Source organism: Engraulis encrasicolus, chromosome 18 (genome assembly GCF_034702125.1).
Source record: "Engraulis encrasicolus isolate BLACKSEA-1 chromosome 18, IST_EnEncr_1.0, whole genome shotgun sequence".
NCBI lineage: Eukaryota > Metazoa > Chordata > Actinopteri > Clupeiformes > Engraulidae > Engraulis > Engraulis encrasicolus.
The window spans coordinates 7,109,826-7,134,873 of NC_085874.1; the positions used below are offsets into that span (position 1 = coordinate 7,109,826).

A 25,048-nucleotide genomic window follows, 5' to 3' on the forward strand; every position below is an offset into this window, starting at 1 on the left:
TTAAACGTTTCTGATGTGCACCTGAACGTTTATGGTGCACCTAAAAGCTTCTGGTGCGTTGCTCACAGAGTTTCAGAGGTTTTTTTAGTTGTATTTCCACATGCCATTTTTTAACAATTTAAGGGCTTTGTTAACCGTATTAACATGGCAAAGAGACATGCATCTAACTCTGTCTGTCCTAATGGCTGTCGGCGTGTCATGTTGCGTGAAAAACATTTGCTAACAAGCTAATTGCAGATTGCAGATGTTTCAATCACAGTAATATCGCTGTGAGCAGCAAGGCAAGTCATTGGGCTCGTTTTTTATGGAGCAGTGATGCTGTTGCTATGCAGCGCACATGCCCTCTTTGCCATTTCAATGCATTCTGGTTAGAATTTTCATTGAAATGGCAAAGTGTGCATGCACGCTGCATAGCAAAAGCATCACTGCTCCATCAAAAGCGAGCCCACCGACACTTCTAGCAAAAGGCTTACCATTGTCTTTCACTAACATAAACGGTCTACTAATCGCACACAAATTGTTTTATTGAAGTGTAGCATGAAAACATACGGAAAATGACAAAAAAGGTCACACTCAGACTAATATAGGGACAGTCATGGGTAAGCGGTTAGGGCATCAGACTTGTAGCCCAAAGGTTGCCGGTGTCCTGTTCGACCGGTTCGACTCCCAATCCGCCAGGTTGGTGGGGGGAGTAATTAACCAGTGCTCTCCCCCCAAAAAAATCACACACACACTAATGTGTCGTTGGACCACCTTTCGCTTTGATTATGACACGCATTTGGTGTTGGATTGTTTCAATAAACTTCTGTAATGTCTGGACTTATTTTCAACTATTGATGCATACAGTTTTCACCAAGATCTTGTACAGATGATGGTAGACTTTTCCTTTCCTGATGGCATGGGGATATTCCAAGACGACAATGTCAAGATTACAGTGATTGGACTTTTGAAAGAATGGCTGAGGGAGCATGAGACATATTTTTAGCACAAGGAGTGGCCACTTCAGAGTGCTAACAGCAACCTCAGGGAGAATTTTTAAAGGATAACTTCGGCCAATTTCAATATGCTGTTGTATTGCTCACGCTACCCTTGACTTGTCAGTACCCGGTGATGCTGCATTTTTCGAGTCAGCCCTTTCTGAGATCTGAGCTGTTCTAATGGGGGCAGATTTTGTTTATATTAGAACATTTCTTAACATAGGCCAACTCCTGATATTATCCCAAAAGGTATTGCTGTTTGGTATTTGTCTGCTGATGTTGCATAACCTTTTGTATGTTATTGGGAATAAATCAAGATGTTTTTTTTAAATGTAAACATACACCTGCCCCCACTACAATCCCCAAAAAATCTCTGGTACTGACAAGTCCAGGGTAGTGTGAGCATTACAGCATGTTGAAATTGGCAGAAGTTACCCTTTAAGATGTGGTGGAGAACGCTTTGAACAATGTTTAGACACTACCATTATCAATACAAGATTTAAGTGAAAATGAATGCAACACTGGAAGGAAATACGTAAATCCAGAAATTGCAAAGGTTTATTGGCACAATGCAACACCAAATATACACTGTAATCAAAGCTACAGGTGGTCCAATAGCATGTTAGTGTGTGTGACCTTGTTTGTGGTGACTTTATTTTTTTGGCCATGCTGTGTATTACGGTACCATTCATTATCTTTGTAACCAAACTACTTTGTCTGTACTAGCAAAAACATCACCAGTGTTGATCACCACTGTTGTGCCAGCCATCACACATCCCAGCACAAGTAAGATGCCCCCTCTACTCTATAGGGAAAAAATATTATTTTTTATATGAAGCTTTACACTGTGAAAATGTCACAGTTTCTCAAAGAACCTTCTGTTGCACTGTAGTGGAACCATGACGTTCTGAGAGGAGCTTAAAGTTCAGGGAAGAAAACCAGGGGGGGTTCCTCCAAGAACCAATTTGGCACCTGAGGTTCCTCAGTTCCTCAGAACTTTAAGGAGTTCCCTCCACATACTGTTTTTAGGCCGACCAGAATGGTGCCGATGTCCGTTCCCGCACCAGTTACATCCGGAACTAAATTCCACACGTGTGTGTTACCCAAATGAACCTGCTGACGTCCATGTTGTCATCACGGTTCAAAGATTATTTTTTTCATGGTTCACATTGCAAACCAAGTTCCCGGTTCAGGAACACATCAGCCGGTTCGAGATTAGGTGTAGGAACAGGCACCAGCACAGTTCTGAATTCATCCTGAATGTGCCTACAGTGGGAAACTGAAAGGTTCTTCAGGGAACTTTTAATTTTTGCGGAGCAGATATAATATACGTACATGTTTATTTTATTCAGAGACCATTTTATTATTGTGAGGGTTGGCTTTTCGTTGTTGCAGTCAGACATTGCTGGTGTTAACCTGTATTAATCCACCACATTTAATTTCTGTTGTTGTTGCATGCCTTTAGGAGCAACCTCTGGTGAGCTATGCTTCTGCTAATATTAACATTTATATTTGCACAGATTTATTCCATCATCACCCTGAACATACTGTAGATATTTTAATGTCTTTCAAATGTATGTGTGATTTTATTATTAGCCTATTATTATTATTATTATTATTATTATTATTATTATTATTATTATTATTATTATTATTATTATACACTTTGTTGAGAAATTAATCATATAAGGGTACCACCTGCCTGTAGAATGCAGCCATGACTTATTTTGATTGGGTTAAACATAAAACAGATGGATGTATACCATTATTATTACTAGGTCATTATACGATAGATAGATCCAGTCGAACTACAGTCATTTGCAATTGTGGATTGGACAATATACATTTTACGCGTCACTACAGGCAAGGTTATCAATGTCTCTCAGGTGTGTAAGGACGACAATGCTTAGGTCGAGGGACAATATGCATGGCAATCATTTTCAGCAATAATGCCCCAAGTTTTGGGGTACTTGGGTTAACTAGATTCATTGTATCAGTTGCATCTGCAAATATTTTACAAATGAGGCCAATGGTCTGATAGATCTTTACGTAGAATGGTTCGCAGACCCAGTGGTCTTTGCATTTGTGGCTATTATTACCTTTAGCATACCATATATCATACATATCATGCAATACACTGGTATTAGTTTGTACAGTAGATATGACAAATAGCACCACCAAAATCAAATGTATAGCCTATTACATTACATTGCATTTGGCAGACGCTTTTTAGCCAAAGCGACTTACAATCGAGGACATACAGTAATCATAACCAACATCACTAGCAGATACAAAGTGCACCGGAAATATGCAGAAAATTACTGTTAGCCCTGAAGCATGTTTAAGGGGACCAACTGTATGAAGTCTGGACATGTTAGTCATTATTGGGTAATATTTTTAGTTTGTAAATGAGACTACCAGCCCACATTTGAAAATGACACAACTGTTTGCATGCTTTGTTTTGTTATCATTTTCATGCTGTATAATATGCATGATTATTTTTCCATTCATAAGTCCAACAGTTAACATTTGATTTCTGTCATTGCATGTTTTTTACCCTTTGTGACAGTCTCTGCCACAAGCACCTTGAGCACTACTGTTAATGGCCGTACTTCCACTACTACTAACCAGAGTCCTCAGGGTAAGAAAACAACATTTTCAACAGATAATGCACTATAACTGTGAGTCAGTCAACATTGAATATGAGTTCTTCGTTGCATCAGAGTTCCTTGGCATGTGATCATTCACCATTACATGCACTGTGCACTTTTTCGACTTTACAGCATAACATTTGATTGTAATACTGGATGAGCCAAGACTACAGAACAGGTGATAGATACTTAATGTATACTGTACTATATGCGGCACAAGTCTGTAGGTTAGGGTAGGTTTTGAATTATATTGGTTTCTTTTGCAGAAAAGCAGACGAGAACAATGGAAACTATACATTTAGAAGAAAAGTGATGAATTGCAACAGAAACATTTCCCTGTTGAAATCATCAAGTCATTGTGTGAAGCATGGAAGCAGTAGAGAAAAAGCTGCTCGCTATGAAGAAATGTGTTAGCTTACTAAATCTCAAAGCTAAAGATAAATGGTTAGCGTTTGCTAAACATCTGTCAAATCTGAATGGCTTGGCCTTGTCGCTATGCCAACCAATGAATGTATTCTCATGCTGCATATTTAAAATTCCACAAAGAATTCTTGTGAATTCAAATAGTGTGTAATGAATGTGTATTAATGTAAATGAATTTATATTCATGACAACTATTTCATGTCGTGTTTCGTATGCAATATCCGCAACCACAAATGTATCATTGTTGCAGTTGTAAGGCATAACAAACGCTCTTTTTTAAGTTACAACAGGAGCATTCATGATGGAGGTCAAAAGGAAACTCAGTATCAATGGCAATAGCTAATCCTTTTCTGTTAATTTATGTCATTTGGGATACACAGTGAAAATGCAGTGTTAATTCAAGACTTCAAGAGTCAGTTTAACATCTTGTATATTGTATTTGGCCCCATAGTACTCTAAGCGTTGAATTAACACTGCATGGTTTAATGTGTGGCAACATGCCAGTAGCTATGCGATATCATGCTGTATGATGTGTGGTTGTAGATTTCCCTGTGCCGTCTGTCTCCCTCTGTTTTGAGTAAATGTCCCAATGCCAGGATAATCCATTTCTTTTCTATCTTTTTTCCCAGTTCTATCCTCTTAGGTAGCTCATTCCCAACCGATTACACTAATTATATCACCCATCACACAGTTGTCACATGCAGTGTACTTGGTGTAGTAAATAACAGATTGCTTTGACCTCCTCCTCACTTTCAAACTTCGCTGATCCTGCACTGGGCAGAAAAGGACAGGATTGTGTGGTCTCCCTACCGCTTCACGCACCGTCCCATGGCACTGGTCACCCCGCTACAAGTGAGGCACCATGGGATGCCTGCCCACAGAACGTCCAAATTGGCTCTGGGTTTTATTTCTACCCCGCTGATTTGGCCAGTGAGGAAGAAGCAGGAACCAACCACCACTCAAGCACAAGTGCCGCCATTTGCACAGGTCACCAAACCACAGGTGTCACAGCTGGTTAGCCCTCTTGGTGGTTGGTCAGTGAAAACAAACTCAACGCCAGCAGGTAGTAAGCTGAACGTTACTAGTTCCCAGACAAACCTATCGTTGGCACAGGCGGATGTCCAAAACAAAAGCACAGACATGAAATTGTTCCAAATATTATCTCTCAACAACCGAAAAAATAAGCCACTGGGTCCACCAATGGTACTGAGCGACGACGATCAGGAAAACGATACTTTGACCGAGGCGTCGGACTACCCCTCTGGAATTGAACCGTTTTATAGCTCTGATCTCGGACATGACCATTTTACCCTGTATGACTTTGACTCAATCTTTTCTCACGTGGAGGGTATCGATCCTGACCACCTGGGCACACACCTTTACAACAGTGACCTCATACTTGACAGTGATGACATTTTGGTGGGGCCAGTCACCCTCCCTGCGGAAATGGACGAATTCTTTCACGGCCCACCTTCTGCCACTGTACCTTGGCCCGCAAACGGGCCAAGTGCACTTGACAGCACAGTGTGGAGCAGAGGACTCATTCCATTCTACTCCATCACTATGAACCCAAGTGGGTCAACCATTATGGACTTAAATGAGCCAGAAACTTTCAGCAGGCAGACTGCTGGCATCAGCAGCACCAGCATCCTCAGTGATACCCAGGTGCTGCTCCCCACAGACACCCATGTACTGAGCACACAGCCCGGGTTGACACCCGTCACTTCCTCCGCAGAAAGCCTTCATACAGGCACAGCACCCAGAACCATGCTGACCCCTACACCTGTATGGCGTTTGTTGCCAACAGACCAGAATGCAGCTCTCGAAAGTGAAGATGTTCATCTCTTGCCTCTCCAGTCTTCTTCACACGGGCATTCTAGCATTCTGTCTACTCAAGTTAATGTGTCTCCATCAATGCTCAGCATTACAGAGACACATGTTCAGACTGCTGCAGAAGATGATGTTGGTGAGGTGCCTCTCAGCTCAGTGCAGGATAGAGAGCTCCTACAAGCTGGCGTTATGCACACACACACTGTGTACTACTCCACACATGACAGTACAGTTCCTGCTCATTTACACGTGGAACGTGTCACCACGAATGGCACTGAGGGCATCACGTCTGAATCTCCTGATATCCCTAGCACGGATCAGGCCAGAAACTCCACAGACTCAATTTCACCCTCTCTCCAAAGCCATTTTAACTCTATACTCAGTAATCGTTTGCAAGAGACACACATGCCTACTGGAGAGTTAAACTCTAACCACCGGGCTATGATGAGAACTGGTTTGCCTATGCCAGACTCAACATTGTTGCCCCAAATAGAACCTAGGATTACCTCCGATCTGTCACAGATTTATAGTTACACAGGAACACTTATGGTAGCTGACAGTGGCCAAAACCATTACACAGCCTCGGGCGATGCTGTCGTGATGAAAGACGAATCTTTCGTCCCTGTGGCTTCATCCCTTAGTGCAGTGCCTCCTCATGGTAAGAGGGCGACAGAGGTTTTGCCAACAACCTCATTCATATCCAAAGGCTTAGAAACAGGACTCATGCACAGTTTTTCAAGCACACAGGTGTCCACAGCCAGGTCTGTCTCCCCTACTAGAGTAACTCCCCTTAGCCATCTCAGCACATCTAAGCCATATTATTCAACTGAAACCTCCAATAATCCTCTTGTTGAGATACCACCCGCAGATGCACATGTTTCTCATCCACAGATAAGCTTCACTTATCCTATAGAGCAAAATGAACCATCGCCTCTTGGACAGAACTTTGATGGAGGCTTAGGCACTGTATCCCCATCCCCTCATCTACATCCTTTGACAGTCTACTTGGGCGGTTTGAGTCGTTCCACTGCAGCTACAGATTTTAATGGACCACACTTTACGACTACCATCACTCAGGACCCAAGGGTGCGTAACTCGGATGGCTCCTTAAGTAATCTTGTGACACGCCTCTCTTCATTTTCAAGGGAGGAGAACAAGGATCCTCCTTCAAGGACGATAATTATGCCAATGACGAACACAGTTCTGGGGCACACAAAGACAGCTGGATCTGATGCCATTCTACACATTGAAGCAACACCGGCTTCTCCGCAGCAAGGCTTGATTGCGACTGAAAATCCGTTGACACTTGATTGGCTCCCAGAGCTCCATGCGGAAGCCCCGTCATCCATAGCCAGAAATGAGACTTACACACCTGAATCCAAGCCCACAGAATTGATTGCGTTTGGGGAGCGCGATGAGCAGAGTGAGGGGAGAGGGTGTAATGAACATGGACATGAAGCCCCTGGTTGTCAGTCTCTCTCCAACAACGACAATGACAACGCAACAGAATTGGATGACCCCCACAAAGCTGCTGGGCAGGTTTCAACTTCCCTTGTGCACCCTCTAGCTGCGAGCAATCGCTCATTTATGCACACAAAGATGCCGACTTCCACTCAGCCCAATAGAGTCAATGCCACAAAGATGCCGACTTCCACTCAGCCCAATAGAGTCAATGCCACAAAGATGCCGACTTCCACTCAGCCCAATAGAGTCAATGCCACAAAGATGCCGACTTCCACTCAGCCCAATAGAGTCAATGCCACAAAGATGCCCATTTCTACTCAGCCCAATAGAGTCAATGCCACAAAGATCCCCATTTCTACTCAGCCCAATAGAGTCAATGCCACAAAGATGCCGACTTCCACTCAGCCCAATAGAGTCAATGCCACAAAGATGCCCATTTCTACTCAGCCCAATAGAGTCAATGCCACAAAGATGCCCATTTCTACTCAGCCCAATAGAGTCAATGCCACAAAGATGCCGACTTCCACTCAGCCCAATAGAGTCAATGCCACAAAGATGCCGACTTCCACTCAGCCCAATAGAGTCAATGCCACAAAGATGCCCATTTCTACCGTGTCCAGTGATGTGGTGGGCAGCATCGGGGGTCCTGCTAGCACTGTCTCCACAGACTTTACGGATTCCACCGAACGCTGTCCATGTAAAGCTCACACTGTATGTCTGTGTGGAATTGCAACCAACAACAGTATGTTTCGTCATTACTGTAGCTACATGATTACCTTGTAGTGATAGCTGAAATGTGTAATATTTTTTTCCCGTTGGTGAAAAAAATCTCCTAGCCTCTGTTTCACTAGTTGTAGCGGAATGGTGATTCATATAAGGGCATAGTTCATTAACAATTTGGTAGCATTGTTTCAAATCAGTTGTTCTAATGTGATCTGGGAACTCTCTTGTGACATGCAAACACAGTGTTGTTACAGTGTTAAAATTGTGTCTTTTAGTTGTAGTTATGCTACCATTTCTTAGGAGACTTCTAAAATGCCTCGTTTGAACACCTGAGGTTTAAATGTTACCATAGCAAAAACATTGTGGGAACTCTTCGTATGATAAATACTGTAAATACACAGTGATCTAAATTGGTATCATCATATCAACACGGTTCTTGTTTTCAAAATACAAAGAAGTCTCCTAAAACTGTTTGTGGCATGCAACATATGTAAATACATTCTATTTACTTAGATTTGTATGTAGACACTAACAGTGCAACTTGGGAGAAATATTGTGATGTCTGCTGGTACATAGCAGTTCACACACACACACACACACACACACACACACACACACACACACACACACACACACACACACACACACACACACACACACACACACACACACACACACACACACACACCTTCCTTTGATATTCATCCACCCCAGCTCCTTGAGAATGCTGCTATGCAACACAGACATTTAGTTAGAGTCCGTTGAATTCTTACAACTAAGCTCAGCTTCCTGTCTTCATCGCAGAAACATTCTTCAGAATCAGCCTGTCTGCCACCACTGCTGATGTGGATTGGAGTGAGGCAGACGTGAAGACGAATCTCACAGACTGGGTAACGGGACCTTCTTACTTACTGTAATGTGACGGTACGTTTTCCATACAGTATGTGTTCTAGTGGTGCATCACACTAACACACCGTACCATAAACAGGCCAACTTGCCCATGGGGCCCCTGGTTCAAATGAGGCCCACTCCATCTGTTTCGGTCTTCACTGTCACTATTTGCAATGAAGACGTTAAAAGCCTATAAAAATGTCTTTTGAAAAGACCATTTTAAACCTTTGTTTTACAGCTCAAACAGACACTCCAGGGAGCTCAAGTGAACGACACCAGGTAGGTTTTATTTCTGTTTGTCCTGCAGGTTAATCCTCACTGTAAACTTCTGCACTCTCATGCAATGGCGTTTTCATGGTTTGTCTTTCAGAGTCCAACCTGATGGGGTTTCTCAGCTGAAGAGCACAACTGTAAGGTAAGCAGCACGCGATGTACTGATCTTACGTAAGGTTTCCAGATTGTTTAAGAGGCTAATATTATGTCTTTTGTGGTCAGGTTCAACTGCCAGGCGCTTGTCGTGTTCAAGATGATCGTTGACGAGATGGATATAGAAAATAGTTTGAGAAATTCGAAGACAAGTGGACTGGACGTAGAGGCCGGCACAATTAAAGTGAAAACTGTTGGTATGAGTTGTTGTTCATATGTCCTTCATTTTTTAAATCGTTCTTATCAAGTAACAAGCAATTCAAGTCATTCATGAGTTTAAAACGATGCCATTTCAATCACAGAATATTGTCCAGCTGAAGAAAACCCCTCTCACTACAAGTGGCCTAAAACCAACCCCACAGAGACTGTGGATGTTCTCTGTTTCCCATACAAAGAACAAAATGCATCGAGGACTTGGTGAGATGAACATACAGTACTTGTATTTATTATCACTTATACACTCTAGGCCTGAACTACTGCACATATCTCAGTCATGTATCTTGGAAATGTAAGTTGACAGGGCATTTGTGGGAATGCAAGTCAGCAGCTTTTCATACATACAGTTGAAGTCAACATTCTTAGCCACCATCCTAAAATTAGACATCTCTCTTAATTTCTCTGTGAGAATTACTACTATTTACTAGTTTCTGTTGTTCTGGAAACAAATACACTATGGAGACAGTGCCCAATAAGTTTAATTTGGATATTTTATTATTACACTGGATTTAAACCAAAAACGGGCAAAAATAACCAGGACAAAATTAGTTACCCCCTATTACTCTTTCTGAACCAAAACTGACAAGAGGCTCTTTGATTAGTTGTTAACTAGGTCTCTACGTCTTCTCCTAAGGATTTTGCCCCATTTCTCCATTGCAAATTGTTCTAGCTGGTCAAAATAGAGAGATGTCTACTTTCAGGAGGGGGGATAATAATTTTGACCTCAACTGCACATACAGTGGATTTTTTTTGTCTTGAAAACAAATGAACAGTTTATGGATATGTATTGAGTTTGAGAAACAAATAAAACAATTAAGCAGCCAAATTAGATAAAGTGAAGAGCCAGGGCAGGGGTAAGGTGCCTTTCGAATCATCATTTTAAAATGTAGTGGAAAGGGCCAATAGCATTCACTTGGTAGCCATTTCATTAGAAGTTTTTTAAATGGAAAATCCATTTTTTTAAATTAAAAACCCATGATTTTGTGCATACATTTTTTTTAATGAAGTTGTGCTACTTACTTACCAAGACTGCTATTTGCTTCCAGCTTGATCAATATGAATAATTACACAGCATCTTGGACTGAACCTGATCTCACTAACTGCACAGATATAGATGAAATCAAAGTTTCTGAAGGTAGGTTAACACACACACACACACACACACACACACACACACACACACACACACACACACACACACACCATAATACATATTAAAACAAGCAATCAGTGATAGCAACCTACCCTGTCTGTCTGTCTGTATGTATTTGTGTTTTTTTCCTTGTCTTTATGTTTCTTTGTCTGTTTGTTTGTGTGTCCGCCCGTAGTCTTTTGTGTCATCTGACGGTGGCATCAAACACTACATGCATCAGGCATTGGCAACGGGGGAAGGTTGTCATCTCTGATTGCTCTTGTTTTTTGCTTTCTTTACAAAATGTGTACTTACAGCATAGTATGGGCAGGGGCATAGTAGGGGCAGTCATGGGTGAGCGGTTAGGGCGTCAGACTTGCATCCCAGAGGTTGCCGGTTCGACTCCCGACCCGCCAGGTTGGTGGGGGGAGTAATCAACCAGTGCTCTCCCCCATCCTCCTCCATGACTGAGGTACCCTGAGCATGGTACCGTCCCACCGCACTGCTCCCCATGGGGCGCCACTGAGGGCTGCCCCCTTGCACGGGTGAGGCATAAATGCAATTTCGTTGTGTGCAGTGTGCAGTGTTCACTTGTGTGCTTTGGAGTGCTGTGTCACAATGACAATGGGAGTTGGAGTTTCCCAATGGACTTTCACTTTCGACTTTCTTTCAGTATGCAATGCTACAGTAGAACTAGAGTATCCGTGTGTTAACAGTGTATGATTTATCTCAACAGAGAACGCGGCAGAAGTGGCTGTGCAGTTGGCAGACATCAGTACCAATGAGCTGTCAACCACAGAGGTGACAAAGGTGGTCACGAAAGTGAAAGAGCTGGTGGCTGTGGCCCGGATCAACGCGACCCTAGCTGGCACTGTGCTCGACATCATCTCCAACGTCATGGCAACCCCTGTCCCGACACAGGCCGCTACTTCCGAAACGTTAGTACATTACAGTACATTGCATCACATGATCTCATCCAAAGCCACTTACCGTTATTGCAAGGTATTGGTCGCAGTCCCTGGAGCTATGTGGACGTCCATCTACTGACTCTAAATGTGATGTACTCGCAAGGTAGCATTTCTAATCGATGGCAACACTTCTATTTCACACTCAAACGGCTTCATCTGGCTTCCAGTGCAGTCCCGTAATGAATACCTTTTTTTTCTGACCAACAAATCACCACACTCCCTTGCTCCTCAGTATCCTCAGTATCTCTCTGTTCTCCTCCTACCATAATCCCAGGGTAGCACTTTCCTTGACGCCGGTGTCATATGCATGTCATTACAGTGTCATAATAGTGTCATGACACAGTCATAGATAAGTCATAAACATTATGTCCATTCCAAAGACATCTTTGCCATAACCGAATGTCACTTAAGGCCAACAGTCATAAAATGTTTATGACATGGACATAATGTTTATGACACGTGCATAACTGTGCCATGACACTGTTATGACATGCATATGACACTGGTGTCAAGTTAAGTGTTACCAATCCCAGTCTAGGTCCTTGAGGTCCTCTGGAAAGCACCAACTGGTCATCCCCCCGCACTAGACTGTGTGCTGCTGGTGACAGAGCTTCCTGTGTTTCTGTTTGCCTCTTCACATACACCAAGCCCCCCCTCCACTGTCTTCTTTCTCCTCTCCTGACTGAGGCCTGTCCACCTTATTATTGCCCTGCTCACTGATCCCCGCCCATTTTAACGTCAGCTATTTCCAGTCTGCTTGTTCGGATTAGGCTGCCCATAGACCTGAGTGATTTAGCACTAGGAACTGTTACCTAAATAGTAATGGCGGCGCCCTATTAACTGTGAATTATAAGCATAAAATGCTGTTAAATTAGAGTTGACCTCATGTACTGGGCATATACTGTATGTTCTGTGTAGGTGTGTGAGTGAGTGTGTGTGTGTGTGTGTGTGTGTGTGTGTGTGTGCGTGCGTGTGTGTGTGTGATTATTAGGTGGCTAGCCTCTTGGCCCCCTGTGGTTCTCACCCTTTTTCGTCTTTTTTTTCTGAGACAGTGCTTTGCGAGCTGTGGACCAGTTGGTCCAGAAGATTGAGTTTGAAGGCCCGAACTTTAACATCTCCACCAAGAATCTGGCTCTGGGTTTGTCGGCGCTTAATGCCACTGAGTTTAATGGGACCACCTTCAGCGCTTTTATTTCACCCAATACTACAGATCCCCAGGTACCTGAAAAAGAACAACCACGGCAATAAGCATGTCTAAATACTTCTTTTAATGCATGTAAAGAAAGTGACAGTAAAGCCGACTTGACTTGACTTGACTTTTAACACGTGTTTAATGTTTTTTTTAATCTATATGTTGGCTGATATTGTAGTTGTATGTACTGTACATGTTCCAAATGCTAATCAGTGGAATCTGGACAGTATATGACAGGTCTACTGTGTGTATTTTCTGCCATGAGCACTAGTTAATATTGTCTGATTTCTGAAAGATTTTAGTATAACCTTTGGATAACATAAAATGGATGAAGCATAATCTTCACCGGATCAATATCAGATATTATAGACACAACCAAAATCCACCGAAAACCCAATCTTATTATAATTTTGGTATTAGTTTGAAGTTACCAGAGTTTAGTACAGTAAAGTTTAAAAATGGTCTAATTTTACCCAAATTAAATGGGGTTCATGAATTTGTACCTCAAGAGTAATTGAATAAAAAATCAAGTGGGGTTTTATGTTGGGTCTACATGAGTTTCCTATCTTCCCCATAATGTTCACATCAGATTTGAACCCAGCGTTGCATGACAGAGAACATTGCTAGGTGTTAGTATTCAGTCATATGAAAGCTGGTGGTCATCATCTGTCTCCCTTGTTTCCAGATTGCATTTGAAACAGAAGCTCAGAATCCCCTGGCTGTAGTCATTCTACCAGCAACATTACTGAACAACTTATCTATTGCACACATAGAAGCAATTTCCAGGATTAACTTTATTTTCTTCAGCAAGACTGGCTTTTTCCAGGTGTGTCTCTTTTTTTTATTGCTACACCAACCTGAGTTTTTCTTGCTCTCAAGAGTAGAAATCACATATTTTGTCATTTAAAAAAAACTGAATTCACTGAATTCACTGGTACACACTGTAGTCCCCGCTGTTACACATATGATATTTTTGAATAGGGCTGCATGGCACATTTAAAAGCATTGACATTTTTCTTTCTTTTGTCAGGATGATGTTAGAGATGGCTTGTCTTTGAACAGCTATGTAGTTGCCAGCAGTGTTGGCAATTTAACTATCCGGAACCTCAGGGACCCTGTGCGAATAGAGATTGCTCATCTGCAACACAAGGTAAACCGTTTCATTTTTAAAAAAAAAATATATATATATACAGTGAGTCCAATATGTATTTGATCCCTTGCAGATTTGGTTTGCCTACTAACAAAGACATGATCAGTCAATAAATGTTATGATAATATGTATTCTAATATGGAGAGACAGAATATCAAAAAGAAAATCCAGAAATTAACTGAAGAGAATATATATTAATTTATTTCCATTTCATCGAGCAAAATAAGTATTTGATCCCCTGCCAACTGATTACAGTTCCGGGCCCACAGGCCAGATGGGCACTTCCGATCAACTTGTCATCTGAATTAAAGACACCTGTACATACTAACATGCATAAAAGACACGTTGAATCAGCAGAATCAGTCCATAGTATGAGTGAATCAGTCACACTCCAACCTCACCAGCATGGGAAAGACCAAAGAGTGGTCAAATGATATCAGGGACACGATTTTAGACCTGAACAAAGATTAAATGGGCTGCAAAGCCACAAGAAAGAGACTGAGTATTAATGACCCAGCTGTTGATGCATTTCTTCCAAAATGTGAGGAATACAAAATGACTATCCATCAGCCTGCCTGGGGTTCTATACAAGATTTGACCTTTTGTAGGGATTTGATAATCATGAGAACAGAAAGAAATCCCCCTAGAGCTGTACGGGATGAACTAGGCAATGATATCAAAGCTACTGGGACCAAAATCACTGAGAAAACTACTGGTAGCACTTAATGCCACAGAGGTTTAAAATCCTGTAGTGCACACATGGTACCTCTACTTCAGAAGGAACCTGCGCAGTCCCACTTGAGGTTTGCCAACGGACATCAGACTGGTTTAGGATATGATAAGGAGGTGCTGTAGTCAGATTAAACCAAAATCAAGCTGTTTGGCATTATCACAATTTAATGTGTTTTGAGAAAGAGTACTGCTGTCTATGATCCCAAGAACACCCTCCTCACCATCATGCATGAAAGTGGTATCATTATGGTTTGAGGGTGTTTGTCTGGCCAAGGCACAGGACAACTTCACATTGTCAATGAATGGATGAAGGGAGACATGTAATGTGCAATCCTGAGTGCAAACGTCCTTCCCTCCACCACTACACTGAAGGGTGGGCCATTTTTGGATCTCCCAACATGACAATAATACACAACATACAGTCAAAGCAACGAGGGAGTGGCTCAATAAGAAGCATATTAAAGTCGTGAAGTGGCCTAGACAGTCTCCAAATATTAACCCAATAGTAATTCTATGGAGAGAACTGAACCTCCCATTTGCCAAGCGACAGCCACAAACCATTAATGTTTTAGAGATAATGTGCAAAGAAGAATGGGCAAAAATAGTTTCTACTATATGCACAAACATTGTCATTAACTAAAAGAAGCATCTAACCTCAGTGCTAGAAAACTAGGGCTTTGCCACAAAGCACTTTATCTTCTTTAGCTAGAGGGGTCAAATACTTATTAGCCTAAATTAAATACAAGTAAATTAAAATATATTTTTTAAGTCATTTTCTGGAATTTCTTTTTGATATTTTGTCTCTCCATGTTTGAATACATATTATCATAAATTTATAGACTGTTCATGTCTTTATCAGTGGGCAAACCGGCAAAATCAGCAAGGGATCAAATACATATTGGACTCACTGTATATGCACAGCACACACTGAACTCATTCATGGTATGCCATGACAAGGGCACCCTATGGACAGCAGGATTTTGTCATTTTCATTCACAGCAGGGTCATTCCTTGACACGTTCAGATCTCCTCAGGAAAAATCTGAACAAACTTGCCATGCTGGTTTATTCACATGAGACAACCACAGAACTAAACTGTCACACTATTTAAGGCAGATTTAGGTCGAATAACAAAATGTCATGACTTGACTAACCTATGTGGTGCTCTTACACTGCTTAACGGGCATGCCAAACCCTTAACGGTAGTCTAGGAATTAAGTTCTATTATTGTCACATAAAAATGTATGTATTCAGTGTGTGATTGGCCTTATGTGTGACTTTTTTTGTTTAGGCATTATCAATGAAAGCACAAAAAACAACTACAACAGTGCACAGTGAATATTCAGCTCGCTTTCACCTCTAAAATGAACATATTGTGAACAGCATTGTGTTCTGTCTTTCAGCCAGAATCTAAGCGGAGCTGTGTGTTTTGGGATTTCACTATTAAAAGTAAGTTGCTTTTGTAACCACTACCTAACAAGCTAGAAGCAGAAATTAATTTCATTTACCTTTACCACACTGTCTGTGTCCTACACCCACTTCCTGGAACAAGAGTGGAACTATGTCAATGGTGATCTATGGGTGCATTCCAATATGCGACCTTGCGTCCTCCACTTGTGCTTGTGGCCTCATGTTTCGCCTCCACGGAGAAATAAGATTCCCCGCTGTCAGGCTGGGCAAAACAATTTTTGGGGGACTGTTTTTCATTCACCATTCAGTTTGCAAATGAGAAAATGGCGATACAATTGAGCATTTGATAGATATTGAAATATAATACTGTTGTCAGTGATGATGTCATCATGACATATTACTTCCTGGTACGAGGCCACAAGCACAAGTGGAGGACGCAAGGTCGCACATTGGAATGCACCCAATGTGTCAAAGGCTCCATGAGCTGCCATTGCTGTTAAGTGAAAGCCTTAAGGTCAATAACATGAAGGTCAATGGGATCGGCTGAACTCTTACTTCCATGGCTCTGACTGAAGTAAAAGTGTTGGGCACTAGGGGGCGTCAACCCCACATAACATGCTTTGAAATCAGAGTTGATCGCCTGTGNTGTGCATACATGTGTGTGTGTGTGTGTGTGTGTGTGTGTGTGTGTGTGTGTGTGTGTGTGTGTGTGTGTGTGTGTGTGTGTGCATGTGTATGTGTGCTGGGGGGGTAGAGAGAGGGGAAACGAACATTTTATAACGTAAAAAACATGGTGGGGGGTAGAGAGAGAGAGGACAACAACAACAGAATGATCATGCAAAGAACATTTAGAGGCCTCGTGTTGAAGCAAGTTATCAGACAACTATGGCTGATCACTGCAGTGGACATTTGGATGATTTTTTGAAATGTTCTCATCAGATGGAACAGGAGGCTGGAATAGTGACGGTTGCCAAGTGAGCCCAGACTCCAGTGACAACAGGACTGTGTGTCTCTGTAATCATCTCACTCACTTTGGGATATTGATGGTGAGAGGATTGTGTTGTACGTTATTTAAAATGCAAGTTCATAGTGATTACTACTCAATACTGTGTTTCACTGACAAGTCAGTGAAATGATGTGTTTCCTTGACAAGTTTTCTTGTTTTTGATTTTCAGGATATATCGAGAACTTCAGCCCAAATTGATTACCAGAACACAAGGGTTCTCACATTTATCACCTATATTGGATGTGGTGTCTCTGCTATCTTTTCTGCAGTTACCCTTCTCACCTATATTACTTTTGAGTGAGTATCTGACTTTCAGGGCATCTAAAAAGTATATAAAAGAGCTAAACTAGACAGCACATGCCAGAGAGGTCCTGACGGTAGTAAGGAATGCCATTGTGTTACTAATATGTCTTGTTAATGTTGGGCTTATGTCAGTTCTGTTACCCAACGTTTTGACTTGAGCGGTCTTTGTCAGGTTGACTCGCACCTGACACTGACCTCACAGGTCTAAAACATCGTGTAATACAAAAAAACAGGATCACTTTCACTTTCATTAATGCACCTTTGATTCAACACCTGATGACTTTGATGTGCTTGGATATGCCTCCCCAGGAAATTGCGACGGGACTACCCGGCAAAGATCCTGATGAATCTGAGCACGTCCCTGTTGCTTCTCAACATGGTGTTTCTCCTGGACGGCTGGCTGGCCTCGTTTGGCATGGAAGCCTTGTGCATCACAGTGGCGGTCTTTATGCACTTCTTTCTGCTGACCTCCTTCACTTGGATGGGCCTAGAGTCCATTCACATGTACATCGCTTTGGTCAAGGTCTTCAACACGTACATCAGAAGATATATCTTGAAGTTCTGCCTAGTCGGATGGGGTACTAACACACATTTTACAGCTTGACATACAGTACTTACACTTACATATTCCCAAAATAATTGTTTGAAATTGTAGTATATTCATTACAGCAATAATAGGCCTATATCCTGATTGCGATTCTCGAACACCCTTTTGCTTAGGACTTCCTGCTGCCATTGTCTGCACTGTAGTAGCCATTGATAAGCACTCTTATGGGATGGAGTATTACGGGAGGGATGACAATGGACAAGAATCATCAAAGTTGTGAGTTACATTATTTGTCTTCTCATGTATCACATGCAAGATGATTTACAAGAAGATTTTCCTTAATTCGTGTCAGCTTAGTCAAAAGAGTTTCATTGTAGTCCTTTTTTAGTCCTCTCAACTGACAGACTTGAAGGACAAACGTGCACTCTTTTGAACATTAAGCCCCTTTTCTGAGTTGTCTGCAATGTCCCCCTCACCATTTATCTGATGTTTTCTGTTGTCTGTTTTATTTCGCTGATTTGGATTTTGTTTCAACCGGCTTTAGAATGACCGTCTATGGGGGTGTCCATATCTGTTCTTAAAACTACCCTAAACATGTGTTTTCAAGAACCACAACTCAGTATTTAGGGGTATTCACTGGAGGCAAAAGGACTCAGTTCTTTTTACTTCATATTGTGTGTGTATTACATAAAGAACTGGCTGATCTTTCTGACCCTGCTCCTAAACCCTAGAGCTATAGGTGTAATTACATAAGGAGAGCTCTAGAGGACCGGGTGTGGTCCAAACTGGGACTGACACACCATAAAAGCCTAAAGGAACCAGAAAGAGCAGCTGGTTCTTTTCATAATAAACTCACAATATGAATAAAAATATGAATAACACAATATGAATAAGAACGGAGTCCTTTTGCTGTCGATTGACTTTTTGGTCCGCTTAAAGAGGACTGAGTTTGGTTCACTTAAAGAGGACTAGGTGTGAAGATACCCTCAGTGTGTGTGACCATTACCTGAACGTTTAACCCTCTCCCCGACTACAGCTGCTGGATCAGGAGCACCACGGTCTTCTACGTGACGTGCGTGGGCTACTTCTCCGTCATCTTCCTCATGAACGTGGCCATGTTCATCGTCGTGATGATCCAGATCTGTGGCCGCAACGGCAAGCGCAGCAACCGCACCTTGCGTGAGGAGGTTCTGCGTAACCTGCGGAGCGTCATCAGCCTCACCTTCCTGCTCGGGATGACGTGGGGCTTTGCTTTCTTCGCCTGGGGCCCCGTCAACCTGGCCTTCATGTACCTCTTCTCCATCTTCAACTCACTACAAGGTCAGTACCGATGGAGACTCTACATGTCCTCTATAGTTATACTCTACAATCTACATGTACTGTAATATCTGTGGAGAGAAGCCCAAAGGCTTACAGAACAGCAGTGGTTCCCAAACTATGTGTTGCGCAGGTACTGAAGGTGAGTCGCGGACAAAAGGGACTTAATATGCATAAAAACGGGAGATCAACAGACATAATTCCATAATTTGGTTGGTAACAGTATTCACTTGTATGGTTGCCTAGGCAATTTCGTGTCCATTAATATTGCTAGTTTTTTCATTACTAGTTTGTCCGCTAATATTGCTAGAAATCCATTGCTATGCCAATACTATGATGGGTAGGGTGGTCGCGAAAGTATTCTGAAGTCCAAAAAGGTTGTCCCTGCTGAAAAGGTTTGGGAACCACTACTGTACTGTAAGTCAATGGACAGGTGGGATAGGCCTACATTTTCTCTTCACATAACATTTGCTTGGGGTAAAGTGATACTCAAGACCATTAAAAAAAACAATCAAATTATTTTCATTGTCATTTTCATAGTTAGGCAACATCCTGAATTAATGGTAAATAGGTTGGTGACAAATGTTAGGCAGGCAGGCTCTATAGGGATCTTTAAATCCAGATTAAAAACATTTTTGTTTTAATCGCATTATGTTAGGCTCTGAAATGCATTGGTCTTTTGTTAATAATTTTGTCTTTTGTCTTAGGTTCCTATTTCTATTATTATTATTTTTATTTTATTTTTTCCACCTATACTTTTTTAGTATTAAGCTTGTTTAAATTACCATGGCCTACCTTTTGATTATTTCCCCATCATTTTTATTTTCCTCATCATTTTCTTTTATTATCTTTTAGAGTTAATTCATTATTTTATTTTTATTCTATTTTATTTTATTTTATTTTATTTTATTTTTGTTTTACAGTGTTTTGAGACCATGTTGTATGGTTATACTGCACTTTAAACAATACATTATTATTATTATTATAAATAAGTAGGGATGTAACAGTATACAAAAATCACGGTTCGGTACGTACCTCGGTTATGGGGTCACGGTTCGGTACATTTTTGGTACAGTATACTATGTAAAAGCATTCAAACTGCTACTTTGGGTTGGAGACTTCATCAGTGTAAGAAGTAGAATTTTTCTCAAGGTCTCACAACGAACAATTCTCTACACATGTTTTTTCTTGCATTCTCTCACAGCATTCTGCATGAGCCACTGCATGTAGTGGCAGCATAATGTAAAAACATGAAAAGAGTAGCCTGTCACTCTACCTTTCGGTACAGCACTGTTCAGTTTGGTACAGGTCTGTCTGTTCGGTTCAGTACAAATATAATACAGAGGATAGCAAGTGTAAAAATGGCTCACATTACTCCATTCTCCCCCACCATACAAAGCTAATGACTATAGTAATATAAAAGCTCTGAAATACGAGTTCAATAGGACATAAAAGTAGCTAAATAGACGTGTCATGGTAGCTATAGATGCTAAATACACGTGTCATGGTCAATAGTAAACACACTGAAATGACAAAAAACAATGTATTCTTCTCTTCAACAGGTCTGTTTATATTTGTCTTTCATTGTGCTTTGAAAGAGAATGTGCAAAAACAGTGGAGGAGGTACTTGTGTTGTGCACAACTACGTCTGGCTGACAATTCAGGTAACCCATCTTCATTACACTAATTTAGCAGTAATGGGCAAAATGGATTCATTAGTTTTAATCCGGTGCCACATATTCCAATTGACTTTGTTTACCTGTCCAATTCAGCCACTTGATTGGCTGGTTGAAGGATCATGGGGTTGAATTGGACAGGTAAAACATGGTCATTTGGAATATGTGGCACTAGATTGTAAATACTGAATCCATTTTGCCCATCACTGCTAATTACATTTACTGTATACAGTAGCTAATTCCATAGCATTTGCATACTAAGGTGCTGATCAGAAATATGCAGATATTGTTCAATGTGAATAGTTTTTTATCTGTATAGGTACAGTATAAACATGACACGTGGATGAAAATATAAACTCCCCTAAATGGGATATTTTTGAAAAAAGAGTTTTGAAACGTGCTTTATAAAACTCTGTTTATGCGCATACAAGAGGCCGAAACCAATACGTTTTCAAAATATCCATACAGTATACATGTTAACAGTTTCTAAATATTGCCAGCAGAACTGATGAGTGATCATTCCAGATTTTTTTTCTTGATGTGAAATGTGTGAAAGGAAAAAAGAAACATCTGACGAAGGCTATGATTGAGTTAGGTTAGATTTTTATGTCGATTTTTCAATACATAAATCACAGAAAGGGTGCTTCTGCGGTTTGCAGATATTTCTTTTGTCTTTTCATGCATTCTTTTATACCTAGGACCTGCAACAATTATTTTTGGGATGTGCTAGCATGCACCTCACCTTTTACCGCCCCATGTGAAATGTCTCGGTTATTTCGAGTTAAACATGACTGCATACATTTGTAAATATTTCAGATTGGAGCAATACCAAAACCAACAATACCAAAAAAGTCAGCTCTGACAACCTGGGGAAATCCCTGTCATCCAGCTCCTTCAGCTCCAGCACGGCCAACTGGACCTCGAAAGCAAAAGCCACTTTAAATCCTTTTTCTAACTATAACAACAGTGCAGGTAAGTCATGCCGTACCAAGTTTCGAGAGATTTATCTTGATTGAAAGAAAGGCAATGAAGTCGTGTGTGGAGCAGCAACACTGCGTAGTTACATTACATTACATCAGTGGTTCCCAAACCTTTTCAGTGGCGACCCCCTTTTGGTACTCAAGAATATTTCGCGACCCCCAACACTCACACACACACACACACACACACACACACCATACTTGTAGCCTAGCAATGGATTTCTAGCAATATTAGTGGACAAACTGCGATTGTATAAATGGAAAATCTAGCAATATTAATTGACAAAGTGAATATGGTTACTAACCAAATTATGGAATTATGTGGATTTCCTGTTCCCTTTTGTCCACAACCACCCCCTTAGAGGTCCTAACCCCCAGTTTGGGAACCACTGCATTACATTACATTTGGCAGACATTTTTACTCAAAGCAACTTACAACAGACACATACATAGCAAAAAATACAGGGGACTGGAAAATGCAAGATACAGCAGTGTATAAGCAGTACAAAAGATAAAAAAGTGTGTGTGTCTGTGTGTGTGTGTGGGGAGGGGGGGGAGGTACGTTGCACTGGGGTCGAATTGCTACAAATACAAAATACACGTCAAATTACAAGGGATTTACAGAGTTTGCGGACATGACAGTGTTAGTACACAGGTTTATACTCTGGGCTGTTTTCAAGATAAACCGAAATTGTGGCGAGATATACAGTATTGTACCGGTCTTCCCCATTCTCTGCTTGACCGTCTCCTCTCCTCTATGAATCTTTGTTTTAGGACATCTTTAGCTGCTGTTATCAGGCCAGAGAAAACACCTCTTCAGGGGATCCTCATAGGACTCAGCGTCCAGCCCACCATGTTTGCCTTTGCTTCCATATCTGCCGTGACATTAGGCTACACTACTGTATGTCCTTGTTAGCTACTTGTGTTTCACTCAAAAATGCGGTTTCTACTGTATATCTGTGTTTGACTCATCATATGGTGAATGCTGGCTGGCAGAATCTTCACATGTACATTGTACGAAATCCTTACCAATGAGCTACAGTATATACTGTACGTATATTGTTGTGGAATTAATGTGTGTTATGTAATTAAAAGAGAGAAATGTAAGGGATTTCATTGGTGTTCTGTGTTGTAAATGTGTTTTCCTTCAGTAGAAATATGAGTATTATACAGTGTTATGTTAAGAATCTAAACCAAGGGTGGGGAACCGTTTTCATTCGAGGGCCATTTCAAATTTGTTTGTCCTTCATGGGCTGTACTATAAACGCAAACCAGGAATTCTACCTGCACTTTAGGCCTATATTAAAGATGGCCACCTTTACAACAGACCCCACCTTCATAGGTCCCCTGAAAATATAACTTCATTATATTGTAAATGAATTTTCTAAGATTCCTGATTTCTGAGATGCGAATGCAGTTCCACTCTTTTGTTTCAATTACTGTATGATATTGCACCAAATGAGGTCTTCAAGAGATCAAAAAAGTCACACAGTTGAAATAGCACCCACGTTGAGCTGCCATTGTTTTACTGAACAAGTCCCTTCTCTAATATGAACATTTCCAGCGATTCTGATTGTCAACTTAATTTTTTTGCAGCCCTGACAACCATGTTAGGGTTTTGTAAGCCTGTGTCCCTCTATGGCATCATCATATAAAATTTCATTATGAAATAATCCCAATAAAATACATTTTCATGTGATACTGTTAACCACTAGGGCATTTATGGCTGTCAACAGCCCATACTCGCAATTTGTAGTATTGACCTATTGTATCAATCTAACACCCCACAAATTCTTTCATATACAACAATGTATGTAAAACACATATAAATAGTCACAAGACCCCTAGTTTTTTTTAAATATAATAAATCTATGCTACATGTATACATGGTAACATTTACAAATATTGATGATTGATAAAAACAATAGTTACTGGTACATAAATTAGATTACCCGTGTAAGCACATCATGACAACTGAAACAAGGAATTGACATGAATTCGGATTAATACAGAGAAACTGACTGATTTCGACATTCATTGTTCAGAAATATTTCAGTTAGAACTACAAGTATGTAACTTCTGGGGTGCATTCCAATATGCGGCCTCCCGTCCTCCACTTGTGCTTGTGGCCTCGCTCCGCCTCCTGGCCCAGCCTCCATGGAGAAAACTATAAAGTTTCCCCGCTGTCTGCCTAGCCACAACAGCTTCTGGGGGACTGTTTTTCATTCACCATCCCGACTGCAAATAAGAACATGACATTAGAATTGTACTTTTGCAGGATATGTAATTAATTTTCTGTCATCAGTGACATCATCATGAGGTCACAAGCAGGCAAGTGAGCAAGGGAGGACGGAAGTCGGCATATTGGTGCTTTTTCCAAGGACAGAGTCAGCAATTCTCAGTGTTGTGATGAGATGAGACCTCTCAAGCTGAGCAGCTACAGACACAGGACCGGTGTATTGTGGAGCAGATTAACTTAATACAGTATACCTCAAGAATCATTTCCTTGGTGATACAATCACCAATGTTGGTACAATGGATGTCTAAGATGTCAAATTGAGTATGTTATCCAGCTTTGAATCCAAGATGGCTGCCAGTTTTAAAGATGGCCCCCTAATTTCAGACAAAGAATCGTCTAGCAGAGAAAGATACTTCAGGCTAGGACATTTCCGGGATCCATGTGATGTCAGGTGAACGCCCCTTTAGGAGATCTTCGGTTTGGAGACCTCTGGAGACCTTAGGTTGAGAATAAATGGAGTTCCGATTGGTGCTGTAGATGGCAGTAGCGCACAACTTATGCAAGCCACCCACCAAACAAAAACAAAAGAAGAAGGAGACAACGCCCCCTTAGGAGACCAAAGTTGAGCTCACTCCTTTGCATTGAGTGGGCGGAGTTCGGAGTATCTTTCTCTCATAGAAGATCGTTGTTACAGATACAGGACTGGTGTGGCACAAATAGTGGCGGCAAACCATGTATATATCCGATCTAGATAGATGCTACAAATGTTCAGAGAAACACCTCGCTTTTTATATAA

The 25,048-nt window shown here is 41.3% G+C and overlaps 1 protein-coding gene across 5 annotated transcripts in view; it reads left to right on the plus strand.

Moving 5' to 3' along the window:
* The window catches only part of adgrg6 (adhesion G protein-coupled receptor G6), a 42,639-nt gene extending 18,914 nt beyond the window's left edge, over positions 1-23,725 (plus strand). For 2 of the 5 annotated variants that reach the window (XM_063222902.1, XM_063222903.1), the window contains 21 exons: positions 1,704-1,763; positions 3,547-3,618; positions 8,873-8,958; positions 9,198-9,238; positions 9,330-9,374; positions 9,455-9,582; positions 9,688-9,802; positions 10,648-10,736; positions 11,470-11,671; positions 12,754-12,919; positions 13,579-13,719; positions 13,924-14,043; positions 16,178-16,223; positions 17,124-17,230; positions 17,360-17,487; positions 17,803-18,071; positions 18,214-18,316; positions 19,077-19,360; positions 20,920-21,021; positions 21,850-22,005; positions 22,788-23,725. In XM_063222902.1, coding sequence (XP_063078972.1) covers positions 1,704-1,763; positions 3,547-3,618; positions 8,873-8,958; positions 9,198-9,238; positions 9,330-9,374; positions 9,455-9,582; positions 9,688-9,802; positions 10,648-10,736; positions 11,470-11,671; positions 12,754-12,919; positions 13,579-13,719; positions 13,924-14,043; positions 16,178-16,223; positions 17,124-17,230; positions 17,360-17,487; positions 17,803-18,071; positions 18,214-18,316; positions 19,077-19,360; positions 20,920-21,021; positions 21,850-22,005; positions 22,788-22,798 — 2,471 coding nt within the window. In that variant the 3' untranslated portion in view covers positions 22,799-23,725. The remainder of the gene's footprint in view (positions 1-1,703; positions 1,764-3,546; positions 3,619-8,872; positions 8,959-9,197; positions 9,239-9,329; positions 9,375-9,454; positions 9,583-9,687; positions 9,803-10,647; positions 10,737-11,469; positions 11,672-12,753; positions 12,920-13,578; positions 13,720-13,923; positions 14,044-16,177; positions 16,224-17,123; positions 17,231-17,359; positions 17,488-17,802; positions 18,072-18,213; positions 18,317-19,076; positions 19,361-20,919; positions 21,022-21,849; positions 22,006-22,787) is intronic. The other 3 variants (XM_063222905.1, XM_063222907.1, XM_063222904.1) reach the window with 2 other exon arrangements.
* Positions 23,726-25,048: the final 1,323 nt, after the last annotated feature.